This window comes from Cynoglossus semilaevis, chromosome 18 (assembly GCF_000523025.1).
Source record: "Cynoglossus semilaevis isolate Cse_v1.0 chromosome 18, Cse_v1.0, whole genome shotgun sequence".
In the NCBI taxonomy this organism is placed as follows: Eukaryota; Metazoa; Chordata; class Actinopteri; order Pleuronectiformes; family Cynoglossidae; genus Cynoglossus; species Cynoglossus semilaevis.
Genome location: NC_024324.1, coordinates 8406504 through 8416648, shown reverse-complemented (window position 1 = coordinate 8416648; position 10145 = coordinate 8406504). Strand labels below are relative to the sequence as shown.

The 10145-nt window shown below is 38.2% G+C and overlaps 2 protein-coding genes across 5 annotated transcripts in view; one reads left to right on the top strand and one right to left on the bottom strand.

Moving 5' to 3' along the window:
* Window positions 1–7376, bottom strand: part of LOC103394246 (dynein heavy chain 3, axonemal-like) — a 25001-nt gene extending 17625 nt beyond the window's left edge. Inside the window, exons 1-15 of the mRNA XM_025065379.1 lie at window positions 7115–7376; window positions 5114–5206; window positions 4869–5027; window positions 4595–4781; window positions 4224–4404; window positions 3885–4010; window positions 3442–3637; window positions 3175–3354; window positions 2896–3026; window positions 2705–2810; window positions 2437–2615; window positions 2174–2358; window positions 1293–1416; window positions 1016–1169; window positions 704–855 (exon numbers count right to left, since the gene is read on the bottom strand). Coding sequence (XP_024921147.1) covers window positions 704–855; window positions 1016–1169; window positions 1293–1416; window positions 2174–2358; window positions 2437–2615; window positions 2705–2810; window positions 2896–3026; window positions 3175–3354; window positions 3442–3637; window positions 3885–4010; window positions 4224–4404; window positions 4595–4781; window positions 4869–5027; window positions 5114–5206; window positions 7115–7375 — 2414 coding nt within the window. The 5' untranslated portion in view covers window position 7376. The remainder of the gene's footprint in view (window positions 1–703; window positions 856–1015; window positions 1170–1292; window positions 1417–2173; window positions 2359–2436; window positions 2616–2704; window positions 2811–2895; window positions 3027–3174; window positions 3355–3441; window positions 3638–3884; window positions 4011–4223; window positions 4405–4594; window positions 4782–4868; window positions 5028–5113; window positions 5207–7114) is intronic.
* The window catches only part of dazl (deleted in azoospermia-like), a 6188-nt gene continuing 3286 nt past the window's right edge, over window positions 7244–10145 (top strand). The window contains exons 1-8 of one of the 4 annotated variants that reach the window (XM_017040860.2): window positions 7244–7376; window positions 7954–8076; window positions 8361–8452; window positions 8611–8662; window positions 8739–8805; window positions 8932–9035; window positions 9378–9464; window positions 9634–9684. In XM_017040860.2, coding sequence (XP_016896349.1) covers window positions 7374–7376; window positions 7954–8076; window positions 8361–8452; window positions 8611–8662; window positions 8739–8805; window positions 8932–9035; window positions 9378–9464; window positions 9634–9684 — 579 coding nt within the window. In that variant the 5' untranslated portion in view covers window positions 7244–7373. 4 annotated transcript variants of the gene reach the window in all.

Here is a 10145-nt window from a genome sequence, read left to right as displayed (position 1 = left end):
GATGATTGACGCATGAACATCACTTTGATATGTGAAGATCTGCCATCAACTAGGACACATCACTACAGGTTACAATTATATGCTGTTGACTTTTGGGACTTTGAGACTCTTCAATTCTGATCTATGGAAAAAAAACTCTACATTTTTTTTCTTTCATATTCAGGTGCATTAAATTGAAACCAAAGGAAAAATCACGTGGGGATGTTGATGTTTGTCATGCTTTGTCATTATTGTCAATAATATTCTCAACAATATTCTCTTGTTAAATTACTAAAATCGTTTGGTCATGTCTTCTTCATCTTCTTATTTGCAGCTACAGTCTTTCGATAAGGCTTAGCTGGAACGTCACAGTTGGGACTGGACACGCCTGAACTTGTCTTGTCATTTGTCAATGCCAGAAAAGACTTCATATTGACGAACAGCCCATGCCACAGTCACTAGTGGGAAGGATTAAAATCTTTCATTATCAATTTTGATCACAAAGGTCTTTGTCTCCATGACTGAATTTTAAAATGCTATGAATCTTCTGGATGGAGATGCCAAAGACAGGGGGACAAAAAACAGACGTTTCCACTTCTAAGATGGGTTGTCGCCGTTGTGGCAACTGTGCATTCTGCCAACACCAGGGCATTTATTTACTGCCTGTTGCACAGCTTCTAAAACCCAATCCTACTGCAGCTGTGACAAAGTAGAAGTAGAGTGTTACCCACCAGTCATCCACACTTCTGAGTTGGTCTGAAACCTTAGTGCTGTGTTCCACAGCTGTTCGTGTGGTTGTTTTTCGGCTATCATAACCTGCAGAATTGGGAATTGGCTCTGGTCCTGCTCGAGCAGTTCCTGCTCGTTGTTAATAGCCTGTGAAAGAATAATGTTGTAAGGATTTTCCTGCCAACAGAAATACTTTTCTGAAAATCAAGGGTTAGTTTAACAGTCACTGTGTGGACAAAATAGAAATGACCAAATGTGAGTGTTATTAAAAGATGTCTCTGAGTCAGACACGGTGTGATGTGTTTACCTCCAGTTCACAGACAGCAGACTCAAGGTTATTGCTTATTCCAGACAGTATCTGCACATTCTTTCTGATCTCCTCTGGCGTCATCACTGCCTTCTTCTTAAAGGTCTGTATCTGCTTGTCCATAAACAGCAGCTTCTGGTCAAAGTCTTTGATTCTAAAACAGACAAATGTCAAAAGCATGTTTTAAAGTCATCTGATTGAATGCTCTTTTTTTTAAAACTTTTTATTACCACAGGTCATCTTTTTCATTGACCTTTCATACTTCAATACATCTCACCTCTTCTGTAGATTTTTCTCAACTTGTATCCTAAGGCTGGCCAGACGTGTAACACTATCGTCAAGTTCAATCTCGATCTGTTTGGGCCACTGAAAGACTCGGGAATTAAGTCTTATGTCATCAGCTGTAAAACAACCAAACAAAAAAAAAAGAGAGCAATAATATATATTATTACCGTATTAAGTGTAATACTCCACAGCTGCATCTTTGCCTTTCTGGGAATACTTTTGGAGTAATTTGTATTTGGAAAAATTCATCATTATGTTGCTGCAGGGTACTAGAATTTTTATTTTTCAATCCACATTGAAATAAATTTCAATCTCAACTGCAACTTTAATAGTTATATAAAGAAGTTACAACTTCAACTTTGTAATTAAAAAAGATTTTTACTAATCCTTTGTGCACAAAACCATCTTCTTAAAAGACACTTTAATTTGACATGTGTCTCCTCAGCTATTGAACACTTCTACAAAAGCTTTATTAAGTTTAATTTGACCTCAGTACTTTATGAAAAGACAGTCTTCCAGCTTTAGCTCTTGGAGGGCCAGATCCCAGCATCTTGACAAACTGCAGTGTTTACAATGAAGCTAGTATTTCTATGACTGTGTATTTGGGATAGGTCAGGCTGTAGCTTAGCTAGAATTATTTTTTCTATAAGATATCATGTTTGAAAGTGATGGAAAGATCAAAGAGTTTCTTTTTTGGGCGCTGTTGATAATAAAACAACATTTAGAGAATTAAGTTTTCTATTTTGTAATCATGAACTTGTTTGATTTTCTGGTTGTAAATGTTATGCTAAATTATGAAGATTTTCCAGACTTTTAAAATGCATCTTAAACTAAGGTCACACTCCTGGACGTGTCATGTGTGTTTTCACATACATGTGAGAGTGGCATAGTCCAACAGGAAGATGAGACGATGTCTGGCCTCTTCGATGTCTTCATTAAGCCCAGGAAGAGTGATCTCATTGGTCTTGGAAATGTACTGAGTGAGTGACACCACCTCCTCAGTAATTTGTGGGTTACTTCTGACCCTTCTGGTGATCTCCTCAAATGCTTGACAGATTCTGAGGAAGAACACAAAGTGAGAACAAGATTTGGGGGAGTGTGTGTTTGGTTAGCGAGGATGCAGACCATTCTCTCACCCCTTGTTAAGCGATCGGTTCTCCTCCAATTCAAACATTACAATCTTCTCCTTCAGTCTGCTGCATCGGTTACATAGTTCTTCATTCAGCTTGGCAGCATCCAGACAGAACAGGGACAGTGGCACTGTGATGGAGAGCGAGGTAATCTCCTGCCACATCTTGTTAATGCCCTCGATCTTCTAAACTCAAAGAGTTAACGTGGGTTAGGCCGAATTCACAGAGAGAACACGAGTAATGTCACAGATTTTACAATGAAAGCTTCTGTTACATTTGTGAATTCTTCTAAGGTGTGCTTCTTTTTGAGAAATGATGTAACGTCCTGGTTGGCTGAATCGTCCAATAGACTGGTAAATCTGTCATATACGTTTAAATACCTAAAGAGGGACATGGGGCATTAGCAGGACTTTTGTTGTTTGCTGTTTGGTTTTAAAAACAAAGCAAAGTCACAAAAAGCCTCACTTCGTAGGTCCAACGCAGTTCTTGTTGAAAATATTTTCAACCTTGTCGAGCAGATCTTTCACTACCACTTCGTCAGGTTTCACTGTGCGAAGATACAACTTGTTGATATCAGGAAACAGCTCACATTCCACCTGGAGAAAAAAAGACACAGAGGACATTGTTGCATTAGATCATATTGACTTTAGATATGAATCACTGCCATGCAGCCTAAACATTGGTTGTTTTATAATTAATTATCCATGAAACACTAAAGTCTAAATAATTCTGGAAGTGAAATACCCGTGGCAGCTTCTCAGCACTCTTCAGAATTTCCTTGAAAGCCCCACGGATTATCTCCCAAGATTCCTGGAAGTTCGGATAAAGGCCAATTTCAGGTTTGTCCGCTTGTAGTTTGACCAGCAGGACCTGACGCTTGAAGTACTCCCTCTCATCAAACACGTCCCCAAAGTCATTACCATCCTGAAAAATACATAAAGCAATTGAATTCTAAGGTCCATCATTGTGTGGGTGGACTGCAGTACGTTTTCACTCATTACTTGTCCTAACCTCGTGTGAAGTGAAGAAATAAAGCAAATCCTGCAACGACTCCATCACCAGAGTTCGGAGCTGCACCGACATGAAAGCAGCTACGCAGTTAAAAAAGTCCTGCACACGGACTGGAACCACCAGGTCATGTTTTAATATGAGAGGTAACCACAGGTCCCTGAAGTTGTTAAACAGTTGTGCACATTGATTCAGCCACCTGGAAGAAGGAGAATATGTTCATAATCAAACCTCTGAATCTCTGAATTAAAAAAATATCACAAGATGTCTAATTTATGAATCTTGGAAAAATCCACAATTTTAATTTTTTTTAATCTCTATGGTTTTACAGTCTACAATAGTTACATAAGTGTGCGTTCCTAAGTCTGAACAATAGGACAACAAGGTAAAAACAAGTCTAGATTAATCTTTGGAGTCTTGTTACAGTATTAAGCAGATTAAATTACTTTTGCAAGAGTTCTTCTCTGGCGTCCTGGCACTGTTTCTCTACAAACTCCTTGAACTCAGATGGCAGGAGCGGGAAGTTGGCTGAGAACAGGTCCTCAAGTCGGACAAACCTTAATGTGGAGAAGCTACAAAGACACCAAAATGATTACCTTCATGCACATTTAGAAGGAAACCTCTAGTGACTACAATTTAAGTTTAAATCTCTCTTCTGCATCTTGTACCAACAGATCTCATAAAATGAATCAAAACAAAAGTAGTTTTATGTCCCCATTTTTACTTCTCTAGTATTTGTATTTTCTTCCCAATTGAATAGACAGTACTTTACACACCAACATTACCTGTTTAACCAGACATCTTGAAGCAGTATCATAATAGGATTGACAGTAAATAGATGATTTTTTTGCCATTTCTGGACTGCCTTGTAGCTGTCTGACCAGGTCACCCTTGTAAGACGAGGCTTGGGAATTCTGGAGATGAACAGTTTCTTGCGGTCTATAGGATCCATCAGAATGTATTCCACTGGAAAGGCATAGCATTAATTACCAAGAATTAAAAAACAGAAAACCATTTTAAAATGCATCATTTCACTGTATACACCAGTGCAATACTGAATCCCAAAAGCTGGAATCTAGAACTTTGGTAAACTGACATCTACAAAAAAGACATGGCGTATAGATGTGTGTTTTTGTGAGGCCCTGTTGGTAAATACCTATGCTCCTCTTGATACTGAAGTAATAATCTTGTCTGATCTCCTCGTTCAGGTTAGCCCTGAGCATTTGGATGTTTCTGTCAGGGCTTTCAGGAGGCAGCAGACGTATGATGTCCAAAATCTGCTGACGTGGCTGTGGGGCCACTACTGAATCAGGAACGCCATTGGTGATCTCATACATGTACATCTGTGTGAGGCAAAGTAAGATTATGTGTAACTAAAATAGAATATGTTTATGAACATTCAAAGTGATCTGAATGTCATTGATACTTGCTTCTAGATCTTTGTCACTATGTTTGTGATGCCCATCCTGGCCTTGACTGACAACCACCTCCTCTGTGGGACTCACAGCCCCACTACACAGGTCTTTGTAAGCCAGAGATTTGGAACGGGACTGGAAGACAGGCGAATAGTTGCTGCTCCGTGCAACCCTCTGAGGTGACAGAACACGAGTGTTAAAATGTTGGCACAAGAGTTAAAGAAGAATAAATTCATCCATGGTATGATAAATTTACTTACTTCATATACGTCTGAAGGTTCCTCCTCCTCTGGCAGAGGAGGAGGGAAAGGACGCTTTCTTCTTTCACTCATATCTGTGTTGGAATCCTCACGCTGTGGTTGAAAGGAAAATCAATTCATCAATTTTAAAATTGCATCAAATATCCTGCTAAAATCTATTCGGGTTCCAGAGGTGGGAACTGTAGAGGGAGGAGAAATAAAAGACAGACTGCATTTTTGACTGAGAGTAAGGCATGTTGAGGTAGAGATGTCATGAACATAAATCAGTGTAAGCACCTCGGGTACACACCAGAGGTGAAGAGGTTGTTTGCAGGGTAGAGTGGATGGACAAAGAAGGGCAGTGGGGTTAGAAACTGGTTTTGGTTGTTCAAAAGAGGCTGACGCTAGAGGTGGCTGAGTCAAAAATGTTGAGATTTTCAGTTGGAGTGACCAAAATGAACTGGACAAGATAGGAGAAGGATAGAGGAACAGCTATGACATCACAGTTTGAAAAAAAAGAAAGAAATAGGAAGGAAATTATGATGGTTTGGGACATTAGTTCAGAAGGACAGGAGGCAGAAGCAAAACTGAAGACCCCAGAGAAGATGAGTAGATGTCATGGAGAAGCTCCAAGAAAGTTGAAGTGAAAGCATAGCTGAGGTAGATGATAATAAAACATGATATGTAGCCATGTATGGCTGATTTAATTTATTACTATATTATCTGCAAAGCAGAGCCTGTAAATTAGATACCTATATTTTAAACCTTTAAGACCTTACCTAAATACTGTATATTTTTCATCTTTCTTGTAGTGAACACAAAAAATATGAAATATATATATAATAGTAATTTCAACATGAGTTGTAGATAATGTGTATATTATGTGTTTTATTCTACTTAGCATAAAAAATTGTGCACTTTTCCATTTTTTGCACTGCTCTCATTGAGCTGTACTGCATTATTTTCATTCTTTCATCCAAATTTAAAGGATTCAAAGGCTTCAAGGATGGTTAATTCCAGAGAAAGCATACCTGTGAAGGCACTGACTAGACAATCCTCAGTGACAACACTAAATAAAGACATGTGAAGTAACCAATATGTAGTCTCATTACAGTGTCAGTTTTTAGTGTAACACACAGACATTAAAATGTTTCACAATCTTTTTTGAGCCACAGCAAATTTTAAATGTCAAATACATTGTCATGAGGCCAACATAAAAAATATTTCAATATTCAACTGTACATATACATTACATTATACTTTATTTCCCTCAATAAATCTAGTTCTGGGTATTAAAACCATTTATATATATAAATATATATACATATGACTAAGATAAAATAACCTCAATGAGAATTATTAATATGATATAATTAAACTATTAAAAATAACATTGAGTAATAATAATAATGTGTACTGTAACGCATGGTGTCACACGGTTGTACACGTTATCTCATTACTGAGATTTAACACGGGAAACTTTACCTTCCATTGTAGTTGAGGTCGCTGCAGCGGAGGCTCGAGTGTTTAGAGTAACTCTTTGGTAAGTAAACACACATGCGGGGAAAACTACCCAAGCGGTGAGGCGTTAAGTTTGGCAAAACTCTGCAGTTGTCATCCGAGAGTGTCTCCATGACAACATTAACTACCTGGATGGCTTTATTTACTGCTGTGTTGGACAACAGCGACACCCGCAGGTCTATGAGACAGACAGACAAATACAAAGACTACTGTACTCTACTTCCTAGTATGCAGCATACTGGTATGGCATAATTTAGGCAAAACATTGACTGACTGATTTTAGTTTTAGTAAATAATGTTTTTTTCTGCTGAAAGATGCTATTACCAAGGTATCCAGTGGTAAATAATTCAGTAAGCTAGCTTCCTTGTCTCCAATATAGCACGAGTCTTGTCTTGCTTCTTGCTAACAAATCACAAAACACACTTAACTTGTAAATTACCTAAATGAATAGTATACGTTCACAACAATATTATAAAGAAATTGAGAATTTGCGTACATACCGTCACCACAGTATAGACCCTCGCAATGTATGGCCTTTTTATTGTGTTAGCGTAAAAAAGTTTAAATGTACCTAATGAAGGAGAGGTCATGGAAAGTTCAAATAAAATGTCTGACCGCTGATAGGTCATCATTGATGATGTGTGTGGGCGTGGTCGACGTCCAAGCAGGTGGCTCCAACTGTTGGTAGGCGGAAAGAGAGATCCGTTGATTGTGCGTTGACTTGTGTCTTCTAATTTATTCATTTTAGACATTTTAAACATGGTAAGTTTTTAAGTGCCTGGGTTTGTAGGTTTGCACACGGTCGCAAAGAGAGTTAGTTGAAAGAAAGTTACCTACTGAGATGCTAATTATCTGCTGTCAGCCAACTTAGTGTTTAGCCGCCCTTGATTAAAGAAGATGGAAGAGGCGCAAAGTTACTCCCAGTAATGGCTGCCGGAATCTTCGATAATCACGATTGTTTTGGCGTCGGGTGACATTTTGCTTGTTTAAGTTGGTTTAAGTTTCAAGTTGTAGTTTGTTAACGTAACATCAATGGATGTACTGACATTTCTTCGTTTTGCTTGGTTAGAAGCAAAACCAACTGAAGTTTAGGGAAAAAAACTTGTACCAACCAAATGCTTTATAATGCATATGGTCGCCTTTAATGGACTATAAAAATATTGAAAAATTGACTCATCAGCAAGTCGCGTAGATGACTAGTAGTATTTAGAAAACATGTTATTCCACAATTTCTTCTACTTTGCTTTTATGATTAAGATCTGTCAAGTATTGTTGTATTTGTACTGAGACACCCGGATATAGTCCTTTCACGTTCAGTAAAATGTTATTCCACTGGCAGGAAATCAACAAGCCCAGGGTTGTGAACCACAGTCCACCATACGAGAAGTTGTCCAATGGATACACACTACCTGTGGGAAAACTTACTCCCAATGCAATCTTTGTTGGAGGAATGGACCCGAAGGTAACATCTTTGAATGTCATCATCCATTACCACAGTTTAATGTCGTAGCAGAAGCAGTCCTTTTATACCAAATCGATAAAAGTTTTTCCAATGAGATAATTTGACAATATATTGACAGTATCTTGTTTTCTTAAGTCAAGTGGTTTATTCTGTTTTGTATCATTTCCTAGTGTGTTCAGTGAACTGTTTCCTTGTGCACTGTTACATTTTGTGTCCACAAAACAACTTGTTTTTTTAAAATGTTGAATTTCTGCGTTCTACCTATAAATCATTTTTATTCCCAGGTGGAGGAGAATGAAATACGGGACATTTTTGCCAGATACGGTGATGTCAAGGAAGTTCGAATTATGACATACCGTGGAGGAATCTGCAAAGGGTGAGTTCAAAGGTTCAGATGATGCAAACCCTCAACAAACCACTACTCTGTCATTTGATTGTAGTGCAGCCTTATGGATTTTTTTCCTTTATGAGTGTTTTTTCTTATATTTGTTTTAAGGGGCTTTTTATTTCACAAGCTATTGTGTGTATTCCTAGGTATGGCTTTGTGTACTTTGGAGAAGATGTCAACATCCAGCCAATCATTGAGGTACATCATTTAAAACTGTAATATAATCATTAACCACAGAAGGACTAATACTTGTGTATGAACATTTTTACTCCAGCAACACGTAATGTGCAATGGCAGAAAACTGAAGCTGGGACCTGCAATCATGAAAGACAGGACCTCGCGTATGTATACCAGTAAACGTAAGATTGGATTTATATGTATTACTGTAGTAATTATTACCGGCATACAGTATGCGTGTGTTCTTTGATCAGGCTCAGTACCTTCTCATCTATTTGGTCCTGTTTCAGCAATGCGCTCCACCCAGTACTTCTACTGTACATACTGTGCACCCGTAGGTGGCGGCATGGCACCGCCTTCTCCCATCGTTAATGCAGGCAGCCCCTACACTCAGGTAACATATGCACATTGAGGAGGCATACTTTTGTTCTGTTAGCAACTGGACTAAAATTCTGAGGTGGACGATGTTAACATCTTGGAGAGCAGAGTTTGATGTTGGCTTAATGTTCTCTCGTTGTTGTTTTTTAACTTTGGATGATTATGTTCACTTTGAAACAACTACAAACAATACAGAAATAATAACTTGTGTTGGTGTTTTTTGCAAAAGCAACCAGCTAAAATGTTTGCAGATTTTCCCACACACAACACAACCCAATGGGACCGAAACTAACGTTACTTGATGTCACTGAATGTTCTTTTTTGGGGGTGGGGTGGGGGGATTTGGTTGTCTTTGCAGACGTACCCTTTCTCCAATTTTGGAGGTGTGATGATGCCACAAGTGCCAGTGAACTATGCACAGAATGTCTATGCCTATCAGGTACAGGTGTGCACATCAGGATCTCATACATAGCTTATACTGATACACAAAAACGATAAGGGATCAATTTAGTTGTAGACCACCCGTGGCTGCCTACTGCATACGCCACACTTAGTACTATGATCTTAGTCTTAAGCTATATGTTTGAGCAATGATCTTTCTGTCACCAACGCAGTATACTCCAACTCAATGGACAGCTGATGGGACATCGCACCCTCTTGATCAGGTAATTCTGAGTTAATTAATAATTCTAAATGTAATTTCAAACTTTTTCAAACTACTGGTGACGTTTATTAGATGAATTTCATTTTTTGTAATTATATCTTGGTAGGCAATTTAAATTGACAAACTGCAATTATACTTTTATCCCACTAGATGGTGGTATCGAGTCAGTTTTGTTGGCAACATTTGGGTAAAATTTGATCAAATTAAATATTCTCCTTGTCAGAGTTGAATAAGGCATATTTCATCTGTATATTGTGTTGTTTGAGCTAAGCCATAAAACAGTATGGCAACTAAGTACATTTTTGTGTGACTGAAATCAAATAATTGTCTCGTGGTTGCAGAGAAACCCTAAAATATAATAAAATCAAAGTAGAATACTGTCAGAATTGAAGGTAGGTCTTGTATTCCACATTTAAAGGCCACCAGCGTGCTAGAATAATGATGGGATTTGACAGTGGAAAA